Genomic DNA, 17,465 nt, shown 5'->3' with positions numbered 1-17,465 from the left:
TTGTCATATTCATGTTATATTTCCTTTTTTTGTATATTTATGATTCTTGTTAAAACATTTTTCTACAATAGTTTTTATATGATTTCTACACAGTATTTGCTCTTATTTTACATTTTAATTTCTATTAATCTATGTATTTTTAATCTACCTACTATTCTGAGCATAGCAATCTGGTGAAAAACATATTTGCTGAATAACAGACCAGTTAAAACATTTAAAAATAATTGACACATTTTAAAATACAAAAACACGGCAAACGCAGACTCCTCACGATGACAAACATGTTACAAATATCTCAAGGAATGGCTGATTTAAAAGGTAATAACTGACGATGACAGAGGATGGTGGTACTACAGTTCACTGGTGTTGAATAAAGATGAGTCACAGAGGAGGTGACATTGAAACATTTCTATTAAACAAAAAGAATGGCTGTGGATATAAAGCCTTAAAACTTTACAACCTTTCTGTCATTTCTGCCTTTGGACTTAAATGTTCACTGTTGAATGAAGGACTCCTCGCCTCAGTGTATGTAGATCCTAAATAATCTCTTGTAAAGTTGTCGACAGTCCTTACTGTGTCTATATTCTTTATTACATTTGATATGTGGAGACATAAGATGGAGTAGTAGGTGAAATGAATGAACTAGTTCCTACCTTCTTCCTTGTTCCAGAGTTGGATGCTCATTGGTTATTTAGGTGCTTACGTTAAAGGGGATCACCTGTGTGTCTGTTATTTAAGAGGTATTTCCACTCCATGATCGAGACGCTGAAGAAGGCCAAACATGTTTTTTCCTTCTGTAAATAAAGTGACTTCTTGTCATTGAGCGGGACGTTCCTCAGTCATCCTCAGTCAACCACCAATTCTTCCAAGCACCACAGGAAATCCATATATTAGTTTATCAAAAACAAAAGCTGGCAAATTCATATTACATATTGTATAAATGATGTACTACATTTTGACTATAATGTACAATAGATACGAGTTCAGAAAAAAGCTAGTAAGTGGACCTTGATTTAGGATCGTTGTTGTCAAACTACTATTCCCAAGGTCAAGAATGAACTTCCACTGTAAGCCAACACGGAGGAAGAGGAAGAGGAAGTGCAACAGTGCTACAGATGAAGATGATGATCAGCTACTTAACTTACATTTCAACAGATCCACCTCCATGACAACTGAAAAAAGGTAGTAAGTAGAATTTGAGTTGATACATCTTAGACAAAAAACTACAATTAACTTTCATGCTTTATAGATACAATAGTTACACATATTACCTTTAATACCTGAGGGAACCACAAGACACATCTTTAAATGACGTCTCTTTAAATCAAGTGCTGGGTTAAAAAACAAAAACATACAGAGATAAGGACGATGAGGTGAAGGAGTGAAAATACAGAATGTCCCTGGCACAAATCCCAGTCATGTCTATTCGAGCTTGACTGTAATCTTATATTGCACACATCCACATGCTTACACAGAAAAAGAGTCTGTGCATGCTTTAAGGTATGCTCCGAATCATAGGCACTCACACATCCATACACACACAGATACTGTTATGACTCTAAGTAGTTAAAGTGTTGCGCGCTTCGCTCTCGAGACGCACAGATGACATGAAACGGTGTTGTTGGCCTACTTTTTCATATCTTCAATGACTGGGATGTGATGTTGTCACAAAAGTAGACAGGGGAGCAGTTTGTCTGCCTTGATAAAAAAATAAGAAGGTGCTATTTATAGAGACACAAATCGAGTGGAGTGACCTAAATGCGAAGGCATACTGAAACGTGAGGTGCCAGCAGAGAATCGGTGGAACATCACAAGCTGTTCTTCAGAACGAGTGACTTCAGATGTTCAAATTAAGCCACTGGAACGATCACATGATGAAACATCATAGGCGGATCTGAAGTGGAAAATGAAAGACGCCTAGAAAAGATTCAACGATAACCAGAGTGTTGTGGTCTTGCTGGCTCACTTAGACATCAAGATGTAGATGGAAAATGTGTGTTGTGAAAATAAATGTCCTGTGAGAGAACTTACAAAGATCTAACCAAGATTGAAACATATGCTGGGAGCAAAAACCATGAACGCTTTAATTGTTGCCAAGACCATAAATGTATATACCACAACCCAATAAACACATAACAAGTTAAAGCTCAACAGCGAAGAAAGGCAAAATGAGCCAAGTCTTATATTATGTAGTTTAATCCCTATAGTTAAAATGCTTGTTGTGAAAATATGCAGAATTAAGTCAACCAAAGATGTACACATTTCATATTTGTGTTGATCTCTTGTCAATTCTCCTGTTTTCAAACTAAATCCCTGATTAAACTTTAATAGCTCTGTCCATTCTTGGGGTGAAAGTATCTTGTTGAAGCTAATTTGTTACCTGGCTGCCTGCTGCGTTTTAATTCAAAGAGATCTCTGCTGATGTCACAGTGGTGCGCCCTTTTTGACTTCCTCTTTGGGCGTCATCGAGGCGTGAAATGGCCCCGCTGGGTCCCTGTTGAGTCCTGTAGGGCCACAATAGGCCCAGGACATCTGTGTGGTTTAACAGTAGGCATGGCTTGAGTAGACCGGAACATGTCTATGGACCTCCCACCGGCCCACCCTTAAGCTCCACACAAAAGCCACTTAATAACACATTCATGCACAAGTAGGAGCACAAAAACACAAATGCACGCTCACACTCAACCACTGGCACTTAAGTATAGCAAATATATTTTCGGAAATCCAAACAGAGACCTGCCATTTTCTTTATTATACTTAAGTATGTTTAGGCAAAAGAGTATTTGATGACCTTCATGTCTCCCCTAGCTGCAGTAGCGTTTTGATAGTGATGTCTTGGGCATATGTTGAAAAACCTTGACCAACCAGTTCAGGGACTTAGGTTTTCATCTTATTCTGGATACACAAGGCTCTATGGATGGCAATGTCATTTTCGTCCAAACCACTTTGGTCCAATTTCATCTGGTTTAAGGCAGGTTTTTGTCTGCCCTGTGGTTTGAAAGCGACTAACCTGTGCTTGCCAAGCTGAACAGAGTAGCATAGCTGGGATATGGTAATGCAGATTTGTTAGTGCAGTGCAATTTTGGTATACATTTTGGCTTTAAATTGTGGCTCCACTAAGACTTAGCACAGAGGCAGTCTGTGCCCTTTTTTGGCTTTAGTTGGTGATGGTGCACACACACACACACACACACACACACACACACACACACACACACACACACACACCTCTATAAAGTTACACAAACCCCTTTCAGAAAAGTTCACTTTGACTTTTTTTTTAATGTCTTACAAATTGCTCATGTTAGACCACTAAGAAGTTTGTACACACATTAAATACCTACACACATCCAACTTATTTATACAATTGAAGTAATTAAGTATATAGCAGGGATGTTAAATTAACCTCCTTGAGACATAAGTAGAGAAGATACTACACCATTAAAACTATTAAAGCTTTCATCTCCACACACATTACATTCAATTATTACACTGTGAATATTAATTTGCGTGAATGTAATTATCTGATCTACTTTGACAGCAGCAAAAGTGCATTCTGAGAGTGAATGAACACTTTGTAAGTGCAGGTGAGGAACTAAAGTCCCTGTACACATATCCGTATGGCAGAAACGTATGCCGGCGCATACGAAAACACGCTGGTTTACGTAGATATAAGGTAAGGTATAAGTAGTATTCGTTAAGAGCTCACTGTGTTACGCTGGGTGCGTTGTTGAACACTGATGTTTTGAGTATGTTCAAAATTACCGGACGTACCCGACGTGTGCTTCATAAGATATAAGAAGTTACACATAAGTTACGTTAGACATACGTGAATACGGAATACGTAGTTGAATATTTACCTACGTAAACATGTACGTGAATACCTACGTGAATACGTTAGAGGTACGTTAGATATCGGCTACGTCGGCTGACGGTGAGCCCTACAGCCAACTTATTGATACCGAGTGGATAACCTATTCCTACCCTATGTTAAGATGATGCCTGACGACGGAGTAACTTATTAACGTGTTTCTACAGTACAGCTAGCGTTCAGCATGTTAGTCGTTCTCCAGCATCAGCATGACGTGAACCAGATGGCACTTTTCCAGCTCCGTTGGCCAGACGCTCTGATATGTTTTAAATAAGTAAGTGATACGCTATCAATGTTTGACATGTATAATAATTTGTTATGTATTTGTTATGTATGCGTCAGCTACAACACCGCTGTGGAAAAGTTGGACTTTGACAAATTTTGAGCTAGTTTTCATATACGCCGGCATGTTCCTGCCATACAGAACTGTGTGACAGGGCCGTATGTCTGGCGTGTTCGGCGTAACGTCTGCGTCCTTCAAACGATCACAACTTACCCTTAATTTAATCAACCTATTGCCAATATTTCGTATGCGCCGGCATACGTTTCTGTCATATGGATATGTGTGACAGGGCCTTAAGCAGAAACTAATGTCGCTGACACTGATTTTCACAAACAAGCAAGGAAGACAATGCATAGCTGCACTTCAAAGTCTCCACCTTCCACACAACAACATCAGTTTCCTTTAAGGAGAAGCCAACTGAGCTTACAGCCCACTATAGAACTGTTAGGATGCCTGCAGGAACAAAAAGTGAACTGCTTGGACATGTATTAACAGCTGGTATTATGATCATTGTTAAGGGAAAACTCAGTAACTCAATACATGTGAATATTGGTGTAATATTACAGATATGCAGCAGCTGTATGCATGTTCACACTCATTTGACATTCCTAAAACTTGAGCCAGAGCAGCGAGACAAAGATCCCCAGCCAATGTACATTTCCTTACCTTCAGTAACTAAGGCTTTCATCAATGGATGAGACAATAGAAAGATATCCATTTGTATCTTCTTTTATCAACGCTTACACAATCTTGTGCAAAGCATTTAATGCTAAAATTAAATTAACAAACCTAATTGGAAAATGGACTGATTGAAAATTCTCTGGTTGTTATGCAATAGTATTAGCTGGTAGCATTATGATAGGAATAATAAACTAATTAGAGCTCTCAGGTTGCCATCCGAAAGAGAGCAGAAATAACTTTCACCATGATTACATCACGCCGCAATCCTACAGAAGTGGTGCTACATTATAAATGAGACTCTATTGTGTTAAAACATGACATTTAGAGCGAGTGTTACACAATATCCTGGTCACGTAAAACTTTTTAGTGCAAGGACAGGGTGGGGAGCACGTATGCAAGTGTCAGCTGGGAAAAAGAGAACATTTCAGTATAAGATATGGAAGAGAAGAATAATGCATGTGCTGAGTGCTGAGACACGATTCAGTGAGCAGTTACTGCTGAGTGCTCGGTCTCTTATTGATCCAAACTTTTATTTATTTGTCCATTATTGTTCACACCTCTCCATTGATTAAACACCTATTCATCGTATATCATGGAACAGCGTAAATGCGCGAAGAGTTCCACTTAATTCAAGATTTAGGGGCTGAGTGAGTGTTGTGAAGCAGTCCAAATGATTTCATATTTTGTGATGTATTACATTGTATTTATTTTGTCCACTGAATGTCAATAAGAAAAGCTTACAATTTAATCTTTGTACAGTCTTTATAGTTTTGGATTACCCTGATATTCTGTACAACTAGAAACAACAGCTCAGCTCAAACACCCTGATCTGAAAGCTGTATGACAGTCAACGTTACGATATGATTTGAGTCCTAAATTAACTGACTAAGGGAAACATTTTGCAGGCAGGTATGATGACAGATGTATTTGTTGCCCTCTTTCTATCTTGCCATCTACCCTGATTCCCGATGCTTTGACCCGTCTGAAAATTACCAAAACCCATTTAAAAGGCTCGTCATGTCCAGACTCTTATCTTCCTCTGAGTATTTACCGAGTGAAAATGTCCATATTACACCTACGTCCTACAAATAAACAGGCATCTATGGTAACCTGAAATTCTCAGAGCTATAAATCATGAGCTGATGAAAAGGTTGGAAGTCCACACTCGTATGCAGCCCCAATGGTGTAGTGTCTGTTACTGTCATGTTGGAACTTCATACCTTTGGCATAAAGGAAGGGATGAGAACAATAAGTCTGCTCGAAGCTTCGGCCCATTAAAAGTTCCATCTATACACCTTCACGGCCTAAAGAAGCTCCGTCTTTAAACAGGGGGGTTGATATAAGGGGGCTCCCGAGGACAATAGACAGACAGAGCGGTGATCTTTATGATGACGTCTCCAATAGACAGTGTGCACAGAGACTGTGAGTGACAGCTGGGTTTTGTCAGTGGATAAACGCAGCGTTTTCCCCTTCAGCTGTAAACATGCTTCAATATGTGATATGATCTAAGGGATGACAATGGTGGGAAATGTTGACAAGGCTATTGGGTTTCAGGATGCGCGATGTTGCACAGAGCTGACATGCAGTCCTTGAGAGCATGCCCTGAGTGTCATTAGCTAATGCAAGGATCACGCACCGCATCTTCATGTATTACAGTAAATAAATAGTCCTAGTTCATTTTCCAAGGCGCTTCAAGACCATTTTGTCACCAGAAAGATCAGCTCTTTTTTCAAAAACAGTCATATTTAATTGCTGTATTCTCCAATAGCATAAAATATAGTTAGTTATAGTCATATATAAATAGTTTAAAACGTTATCGAGTCAGGACAGTTTGATTAAGAGCTTTTTATGATTAAGTTTCATTAATGTTTAATGAGAACACAAACACGCTGACAATGAACACTCACAGCTCTCTTTGTACAGAACACCGTGTTCCTGCACTTTATGGCCAAGAACACACACGCGAGAATTCACACACAATCATAACGGTTTAGTTACACATGCATTTCCTGTTAAAGCCACAACATTCTGCCTACATCTTGAAGAAATAGAACAAATTAAAAGACAAGAAATAAGTGACAGGAGGGCTGTAATTAGATCCTGTCATAATAATTTGACCCACTTTTCCACTCTTCCCTCTTTCATGTGGGACAGGGAGCTATGTGGCAACAGCCTGAAACATCCTGGTGGATGTTTATCACCTGGGGCTCCCGACTTCAATAGAGAGGGTAGGCCACAGGTCACTGACCTCTGAATTCAGTGTGAAAATTTTGTTACCCCCTTTGAAAAGAAGCACACCAGCACCTGTACTGACTTGGAAGGGGCTGAGATTTCAAACGCGAATACGGCGAACATCCTGTCAATCATGACCTTTAAAGACGATCACACCTTTCTTAAAAACACTTTGAAGCGGCCTTTGTATTCGTCATCTGAGGCCAACATTCCTTTAAGTGCAGCTCTCTGAGTCCACTTTCATCTGCTCTTATATGATGGAGGACGATCTGTATTATTTAAAAGCAAGCTAACCAGGGAGTTGGAAGTCTATTCTGATGCACTCAGTCCTGCGTGTGTACAAGCAGCTCATCAGTTATACATGGGCAGAACCCAGTTCCCTAACTGTGGAGGCAGGTAAGAAGGGAAATGCCCACACAGCTTTCTCAAAGTCTTACACAGAGAAACGTATCCATGTAAATACACGTCCACCAACACAAACAGACCTGCCGTCACATAAAGCACAAGAAACACCTAAATGTGACACACACCTGACAATGATCATCTTCATAATGCCCCAAGAAATATCTGAACTAGTAAGTGCCTATTTCTCTGAGCTGCCCCACACATCCAAGACATGCTGTCTATTGATCGGTTTGTCAGAAACACTGTTCATCCCGTCTATTCTCGGAGACAATGACGATGCAATTTCCCCATCCGGTTCTGTATCTTGTAAAATAATCTGAAACTCCACGTGCATGTAATTGACAACTGTATGTTGTCGAACAAATCATACGCACACATTCACATACGAATCAGAGGCAAACAAACGTGTACATGTACTACACATACGTACACCTGCTGTGTCAGTCACTGCCTTCATCACTCACCTGCTAGTCGACTCTCTCGAGCGGGCTTGTTGAGCCGATCTAGGGCTTTGGAGGTAGAGGACCTGATGTGGTCACTGAAGGACCTCTGCAGCAGCAGCAGCCTCATAGAGCGAGACATGCCGTTTAGCATCCACCGAATTGTATCTATGCCAGACCTTGTCCCTACACCTGTTCCTGATCAGATCGATTATTGAGCGCTTGTGCCTCTTTCGACTGCTCCTACTTTTTTTTTTATAGCTTGGATTATGTCTATGTTAAAGCATTCAATCATAACCTGATTAGTATCTCCATCCGACTGCCTCTGTTCTATCCTCTGTAGTGGTCTGGGTTCTGCCTCCTTCTCTTTCTCACTCTGGACTGTTCACTCCCGTCTGCTGCAGTGAGCATCAGTGCGGTAACTGCTGGGACACATCCAGCCAGTGCTGCAATGCTCTCATATTCTATTCTGCCAGTGTGTGTGTGAGCGTGTGTGTGTATATACATACGTGTGTAAGCGTGAGTAAGTGCTTTCTGTCACAAGCTCCAGCACTCTCTGTGAATATCAGAGTGATTTAGAGTCACGACTACCATCTTCATCTCTCCCTCCTTGTCTTTTTTCTAAATCTCGCATCTTTTTCTTTGCATCTCTCCTCTGTCACCTTCCTCCTTTCATCGACTCTGTTTACACCTGCCCTACCCTGTCTAGACACAGAGAGCATCAATGCCAGTTATATAACCCGTTGTCCAGGCTGCCTGCTAGTTATGAAGAGCCACCTGTCCTTGTAGAGATGATGAAGGGATCCAGGATAATGCCTGAGTCACTCAGACAGAGCTGCAGGACAACCTGAATGGTTCACACAAATGGTTTATAGGGAAAACATTTTGAAGGATGCCCCAAAAGGACACTGAGATGTCAAGAGTGGAAAAAGAAGTGTGCTCCCACTGGTTCCTCCTGCACCGCATAAAGCTCTCAGTTAATTCCTATAGCCAATAATCACTTTCCTCAGTCTTATGTCCCATGACATAACTTCACTGTAAATACATTATGGTAGGAATAGAGTATGCAGGGCACACATACACACGCTCACAAACACAACTAAATGCTATTAGCCATTGAGAAATACATAGGTATGTACTGTAAACCTTATGTAACAAAACTTAAGCTGCTGAGATGGACAAAAACAACACAATGGAATCCACTACTTAGACTGCTGCTGAGTTGATCGGATAATGCCGATTTAGCTTCTATTAAGCAAGCGCAGCTCTCTGGGGTCTGTGAAGAAGCTTAGTCATTGGCTACTTACGAGGTGAAAAACAGCAACTTCAGTATCTTGAGCTGATGGCCTTTTTTGTTTTTACACTGTGGCTTTTTAGAGGATAACATAATTAGCTCTTAAACACGCGAATACATCGTGCAATCAAGTATAAGAATATTATCATGTTTTTTATACATTCTGTGCAGGCTCAAAATAAAGTCAAAGATAAAAGAATACATGAAACGTTACATTATGTCATGTTACATGTTCTACAATCTTATAGCTGCATTAATTAATATTCTTTTATCTACAATGTCAAATCACTACGTGTTATGTGAAAAGGTAGTTTGTAGTTACAAGTAGATAATTAGAAGCTGACTCTGCAGTTCCTTTTAGCTCTACGGAGCTTTTTGTTTTTGCATCCTTCAGTTTGTTTTTGTTTTAAAGCCTGCAACTTTACTGTTTCGGTTCAGTCTGCAGCAAACAAACGCTCTGATAAAGCACTTTTACGCAACCTGCTCAGCACCAAACAGCAGACGGATGAAGCTAGCGACTAGCTGGTGAGCATTGTGGAGCATTTTGCAGTTGAAGAGCCAGATATTTTCTCTCAGACATTTGTGCACAACAATGCAGAGATAAAAGCAACGTAAATACTGGACTTACATTCATTGGGTGGCCAGTGGCCATGCTAATGTTGCTTCGTGTCTGCTGGATGAGTACACAGCTGTTCGCTAACACGTTGGCTTTATAAAGTGGTAATATGTCAACTTGTGTTTAACTTCCAATGCCCTCAACGCAGTTAAAACTTTGTTAAATCTAAACAGCTTAAACATACTCTATGTGTGTGTCTTTTAGCCTGATCATGCTCATACATATGGCAAGTTACTCATTACCTGAGGGTATTAGTTCCTGTGTGTGTGTGTGCAGCTCTGAGCATTATGAGCTGTTCAGATTGCTCTCCATTACATTCCGCACTAAGCTCACACTTGAGAAAGTCAGCCAGTCGTGCTAATTGCTCCAGCAAGTGAAGGTAATGTACCCAGCATTGGCTTATTGCAGCCTGCTGATAGCATTGTGCTCATCGCGGCCAATTGACTTTATGGTCTCCTGAGGTTTGCAGAGGCTGATAAGGCTTGGATTCCCGCGTCTCTGCTTTTTCACGACCCTTTAGTCTGCGCTTCTGCTGCGCTGCAGTTGTGGAATGACCTCTTTAAAAATGTTGTAAATGAGGATCAGGAAGGGATACAGAAAAACAAACATCCTATAAAAGTATCACATTTTTAGTATCCTCCCTCGCACACCTGTTCGACTCGCATGACATCTGAATCCAATTATGTGTTTAATGCATACGTGAGTATGTGCGTACTTCGAGACACGCAAATGTAAACCGTCTGGGTCAGTATTCGTATCACAACAGCATATCAGTGTACTTTCCCTCTCTGTCTGGTATACCTGTGATAAGGGGGTAATACACAGACTGTAACCTGGATATGAGGGGAAATGTCCTGAAGGGTGGAGGACAGGGGGTGGAGAGGGAAAAACAATAGAGTTCTCATACCTCAGGAAGGAAAGTCTTGCCAAATGCACTCTCTGTCAAACAAGTGTGCAGTGTGCCAGGAGTGTGTACCTACATCTACCTCCACAGAACAGAGGCAGGAGAGAGTTACCTGCCAACATACTGACCTAGAAATGAAGACCGGGGAGGTGAAAGACGAGGGAGGGGGGTTGTTTCTGGGTGGACTTCAAACAGTGTATGTAAACAGTATTGTGAGTCTATTATCAAAATGTCTGTGAAAAACAATTCACTATACTCACTATTCTTTACAGCATGGCCAAAAATGTGTCGGTATGCTGAAGCATGTATGTGTGGGTGTGCTTGAGTGTGACTGTAATTGTGTGGGAATCCCTTTGATGTGACCATCTGCTTGAGTTCTTAGTCTGCTATAAAACATACACTCCCTCACCCTGACTGTCTGCCCTGCTTTCATATAACTCCATCCTCACTATCTGATACCTCCACCTGTGTGCCAGTTCAATTCAATAACTAAAAATAGTGTTTACAGTAAGGTCTCATACAACCAGACACCTCAAGATATCAAAAGACAATATATCCAATCTATAGTTTATCCAAACAATCCACTTCTCTTGCATGTTGTAGACCATCTCTCCCTCTTACGCCCAGACGAGGGGAATAAAACAGAGCCTGCTGAGCCAGGACTGATTCATCAGCTCGGGGACAGCGTGGGCATCTCCCACCATCAACACTGGGAGATTTACAATCCCCTGGTTACGGATGAAAGTAATTACTGGGTCATATTAGATGAAGCATTGGTTCAGGTCTGTAATACGCAGCCAAAAATGATAATCACAAGAGTAAGGAGAGACCTGTGCAGGAAAACACTTCTTGTTTGCTTGGTTAACTCCCGACACGTTCTTCCCTCTTATTCGGAGAAGGTAATCAATCTACTGCGTGTCAAAATAAAGCAAAAGCAATACTTATCACTTTGAAGAAAACCTCCATGTATTTATGTATGTACAGGCCACATTAGAATTCTTCATGATTTACATCCTGTGCCAACATTGAATTGAATTCATGTGAGAATACACAACGTTTTTATATTCTGTATATCATTTTCTAAAGTATACTGCTGCCATAAAATAACTACTGACATCTACCAGCCATACAGTTACCAGGTTCCATATATAAAAGGAAACGCATGGTGGCTTATTTTCTATAACACGTAATACATGGTTTACATACACAGTGGGTGATTAAACGCATACCAATCTGCAGAGAAATAAAGCTAAATTAAGAATAATGACACAAGCCCTTTAAAGGCTTCTTTCTTTGGTATAGGGGAGACTTTTGTTGTTGTAACTGGGAGTTCAGCAAGCTGACTTCCTGTTGTAAATTCCCCTTCATGCAGTGGTTTCCTGTTCAGAGGACCATAGCTAGGGAGATGGATTCCCAAAGAAAGAAGTCTCAAAATTCACAAAGGAGCAAAAAGGTTTCTGAGCTTAGTCTCAAGATGCGTCATCAGGAACAGAAGCTCGAGACAAAGCAACATCTTACTATTGGAATTCCAAAATAGGGATTTAATTAATCAGAAATTAATTGAAATCGCAATATGAACTAGTGCAATATCTTAATCGCAGGAGGCGCAGGAGATGTCCCGGGCCACCAAATCGTACTCTACAGAAAAAGCTTGAAACAGATCCTATATCTTTGAATGAAAATTAGAATAATGATGCAAAAATGTTCATTCCCTCGTGACTCATATCGCAGTATCAGTCAAAATAACCAAAATTAGCCCAATTCCAAAATATCAAGTTATTCTATGTATGACATCAAGGAAGTAAAATTCTTTGCTTCCAAGTCGACATTGCCTGTAAGCCAGTAAATGTATTCACAGTTGAGTCTGAAGTGTAAAATATAAATTGAATGAACTCCAACATGTAACATTATAGTACCAGTCTCCACACAGGAAGCTGGGGAGAGAGTGTCAAATGGGAAAGGAGAGGAGGTGCTGTTTGGGGGGGGGGGGGGAGGTGTTGAGGCTGGACTGATGGGGAAGGCCAGGAATGTGACCTTGCACAATCACAGCAACTCCTGTACTGTGTATGGAGGGGTGGCAAAGAAAGTTGGATAAGGCAGATTCAATCAAAGAGCGGGAACAAGTAACAGAAACAAACATCAGTCATGAGCTATTATTGACTTGGCTCCAGGCTAAGGGAGCTTAATTACATCTGTCACAGCACCTTCTCAGATGAGCGCAATGTCTTCAAAGGACATGTTGCCGTCGGGTATAAAAAGGAGAAAGTAGCACGGGCCACAATTTAGGAAAGCAAGTCATTCAGTATGAATGCTGAAACTGATTTCACTGTGACATTGCCTGAATTAAGTGGGAATTGGTGTGGAAATCTGCCCATTTTGACGACTGTTAGAGCCAAAAAGCTCAATCACAAGATATGTGAATGTACTCAGACACCACCTGTGCTGGAAGGACTATGTTAGTTGTTTACCCTGGTAATCAAGTCTGTCAGATCTAGCAGGCGCAACACTGTATCAGTTTGTATCATTTAGCTTGACATTTTGGGAAATACTCTTATTCAAAACATTTTTAGCAAGAGTTAGTTAACAAGATCAATGCTGCTCTCATGTCTTTAAGCAGCATTTTGAAAAGATGATGTAGAAAATGCACCATAACTTGCATTTTTCTTTAGCTTTCTGTTTGTGCAAACAAAGATGTGTTAAAATGCAAGATTAACATGTGATGAACACATTAATGCATCAATAATTATAATCTAATATATATATATATATATATATATATATATATATATATATATATATATATATATATAATTCTGAATTGGGCCGTATTGCAAAATTAATACTTTTACTTTTGGTACTTTGAGTATATTTTGATGTAATAAACGTTTGTACAATGCAGGACTTTTACTTAGAACTTGAGTATTTTGACACTGTGGTATAATTAAGCAAAAGTTTTGAGTACTTCGTCCACCTTTGGTATTATTGGTCGGTCTCTCCCTGCCTGCACTTTCATCTTCAGTGGCGTCTGAGTCGGAACCTCTCGTTGCCTCCTCAGCGTCATCTGAACACGGTAACAGCTAAATGGATTTTTTTTGCAAAGTTCTACGCCACCACAAACATTTTGTTCACCGTCTGGAGCCCTGCATCTGTTAGCTCTACGTCCATATTTAGTGATGGTTTTGTGATTTTTAACTTCTCATCTACTGTAGCCCTCAGCAAGAAAACAAATATGAGTATTTCCCAAAATGACTTCAAAATAATCTATTACTTTTGGGTACATAAATTGAGTTTTATTTATGTTTTTTTGAAAGGAGAGCAGAAGTCAAGCTGAGGCAGCAACAGAGGGGACTTTTCAAAGCGTGTAATAGCACGATGATAAATACTGGGATCTCCAGAGGTCAACACTCAGGCCAGGTGTGATTTTGTGTATCGAAACAGTAAAAACACAGCTGCATTTAGAATCAGCTTTAAATAGCTGTGACACAAGTTTGTCACTGGCCTTCCAAGAAGAGCAGAATGGTGACTAAAAGGGAAATGAGGGATAAAAGAGAGAAGGAAACCAAAAGGAGAGCCAGACAGACAGAAATGATGAGACAAGTTATTCACAGGAACCACCAACTCCCTAGTCTCTGACTGCTCCTCCCTTACAGGACCCCGCTGAGGGTGCTAAACCACTTCCTCTTTCCTCCACCGACAAGAGAGGCAACACTGTAGATTATGAGGCTATGAGTCCAGGTAAAAGGTCATGCTTTAAGACTGCTGCTGGTTAGAAGTCCATCATTGTGTTCTGTTTATGTATTCCCACTGGTTTATATTTAGATCAGGAAGCCACAGCCTGGTGCCTCTAACCTCGGCTACGATCAAGGATAAAAGATAGACCATTCTTAGAAGTAGGAATGTGTAAAGTGGTGGGAGAGAGAGAACTAGACAGAGACCTGTTACACCTTCAGTTCTCCACATTCTTCTGTTGCAAGATGAAAGGTTTATGTGTTGATCTCAACCGCTTCCTGTAGCTTGTGCAAAACATCATGTGCAGTCAAGATCAGTTTAACAATATGTAATCAATAACGATTGTCAGTCAATTGTTTGGCTGTCAGCACGGTGAAAAACATAGAGAGCGCTGCCAAAGAAACTCGACCTATACTAAACAGATAGGAAATGTCTTCATTTCAACCCTATATTTTATCCACCACAGAGGAGAATCATTCCATATAATATAAATCCCTTTACTCTCTATCCTTCTAATCTGTCCTTGCCTCTCCTTCACTCCCACAAGGTAAACCTGTCAACTTTCAAGATCAGAGGATGTGAGGTCACAAAGCTAAACAAGCTGCCTCTGAAGATAAGATCTTTTGTGAAACACTAATTACCTACACATAAATCTGCCTACATCTCACGGTATACAGTATGTACATACTAAAAGGGACTCTAAAGCCAAACTTTTCTTTTTGTATGAAACAAATGAGACTAAGAGACATTTGTAGTTTCCACTTTTTTCTTATGGACTCCTCAATATGAGTTTGCCACAATCTGTATGAACAGCCGATACCAACTTTCACTTACAATATATGCTTTTTTAAATCTGTAAAAACAACTACATGAAAGAAAATCCTAAATCCTAAAATAAAAGTTCAGTCAAGAAGCTTATAAAAAGGTTTTCCCCTAAATCTATTAATCGTGATGCCTAATGCTTGAAAATAGTGATAATCAATGTGCAGACAAGTAGCAGATTTCTTTTGGGCTTTCTTAACGTCCCATTTAGTGCTTCTTGAGTTTGACTTCAATAACATAACGTATGTTTCAGATGCTAAATCACATCACATGCATCATGTCCTAGACCATGCCCAACTGACGAGAAGGAGCGTCATGCAAACTCGATGCATGACGCTCCCAATCATCTCCAGATGGTATGAAGTATGGAATAAGTTATGCCATTGCCCTTCCAGTGCACGAGCATTCTGCAGGCCCTGTGGGGCTTAGGCTCAGCTGCGTCACAGGAGCCCCATAAAGAACACTCCTAAACAACAGGTTGTCAGTTGCAACTGCGTGTAGACACATCCTCTTTGTGCACAGGAAAGCTGTGACACTGACCACTCACCAAGGTACATCCAGTGCCGCAGGGAGGTCATCAACTGAGCCATTACAGAGTGAGGGCTGTGGAAACTTCTTGTTGATCACTGGTGTGCTTCCATAGTCTCAGAGTTAGTAAAATTAACCATGAATGAGCTGTCTTTCATGGCGGGGCAGCAGGAGCCTTTAGGGCATGGTGTGTGATGTAACACTGTAACAAATGTGTCATTCCCAGGGGCTTAAATGATGGAGATACAGAGGAGGCTTTGAAGTGTCACAATGAACACTGGGCTTTGTGCTCCATCAAGTCCTCCGAAACTCCACCAACTCCCAATCGTACTCCCGCTCCCATCCAGAGTCCTGGGTCCCATCACACAGACCCAGAGATGGAGGTTACATAACTTGCTTACAGGAAGTCAGACTGATTTAAATGAAGAACAATTACCAAGAACATTTGACCCCTTTTGAGGTTGGCACTGTGCATCTTTTTGCAAGCTTTACCATCCTTGTAAAAAAAAGTTTAGAGTGGGCCTTTTGCCAAAGGGTAGTGCTCACATATGCACATACACACAAGAACAAACGTACTGACAGCTTCTGCACATTTCCAATGAAAGGTTTTCAGCAAGGGGCAGTAATTAGAGTGAGAGACAGAGCGAGAGTGAGTGAGGACTCCCAGCAGAGTTTGAGACAGCGGGGGGGAATATGAAAGCCTCATCTCCACGTCGAACCACCTCTCTGGTATTGTTTACCAGTGGACTGACGACACAGGGGGGTGTTTAATGAACACTGTGCCCCTGCTGACTGTCTGAATGTAGGTCTGTCCATCCATAGTTTCCTGATGACCCTGTGCATTACTGGCAGACTGCTGACCGAGAGGTCGGAGCCAGAATGGAGGGGCCAGTCACTACGCATTGAGTTTGTTCTTAAGATCGAATCATAATAAAAGTGTGCAAAGAGGATGACGGCGAGCATTGCAAAGTAATGACATCATGTTAATACTGTGGAGGCTATTCATCAGATGAGGATTGATAATTGTAGGCCAACTAACAGTACACATATCCAGTCACAAAAATGTATGTATGCAAGTGGGTGTATTTGGATAGATGAACATATTCTAGTGCATAGTTTTCTACACTATAGTATATCCTTTTGATCACTGAAACATTTTATGAAGAAGGTAAGTAAAAAAGGAGGGCCAAAGGTAAATAAATACAGGTCAAAAGTTTTGAGCATCCGACACGACATCCAGTCTGGCTCTTATCTTGGAGAGGCGACTGGCTTGATGGTTTTGTAGATGAGTCTAGGATCTTATCTACACTCGCATCCAGTGTCTCATAGAACCAGAACCTGTCCTCCTCCACTCAACCCCTCCCTCCTTCCTTCCTTGCCCCTTGTTGTGAACATCACAAGGGCTATTAATCAGAAATTATACTGCAGAATCTCTTCACATGACACCAGAGCAGACACAGACCAGATTATATGCAGACAAACACTTTTTCCCAACACACACACGCATGACACAATAGTGAAAAATAAATCCTAATGCTATTAGTTTGAGTGTTGCGATCTGTGAGTAAACTGAACACATACAAATTAAATAAATAAAACACATCAAGGACTCACCAGCTTTTTCTGTCTCAGGAATGGTAGAGGTGCTCTGGGAAAGAGA

The 17,465-nt window shown here is 40.7% G+C and overlaps 1 protein-coding gene across 4 annotated transcripts in view; it reads right to left on the bottom strand.

Moving 5' to 3' along the window:
• Nucleotides 1-17,465, bottom strand: part of dlc1 (DLC1 Rho GTPase activating protein) — an 83,921-nt gene that overhangs the window by 38,962 nt on the left and 27,494 nt on the right. For all 4 annotated transcript variants that reach the window (XM_029444383.1, XM_029444140.1, XM_029444222.1 and 1 more), the window contains exon 5: nucleotides 17,420-17,453. In XM_029444383.1, coding sequence (XP_029300243.1) covers nucleotides 17,420-17,453 — 34 coding nt within the window. The remainder of the gene's footprint in view (nucleotides 1-17,419; nucleotides 17,454-17,465) is intronic.

This window comes from Cottoperca gobio, chromosome 1, assembly GCF_900634415.1.
Source record: "Cottoperca gobio chromosome 1, fCotGob3.1, whole genome shotgun sequence".
NCBI lineage: Eukaryota > Metazoa > Chordata > Actinopteri > Perciformes > Bovichtidae > Cottoperca > Cottoperca gobio.
The sequence above is the reverse complement of the archived record's forward strand: the minus strand, read 5'-3'. Positions and strand labels throughout refer to the sequence as shown.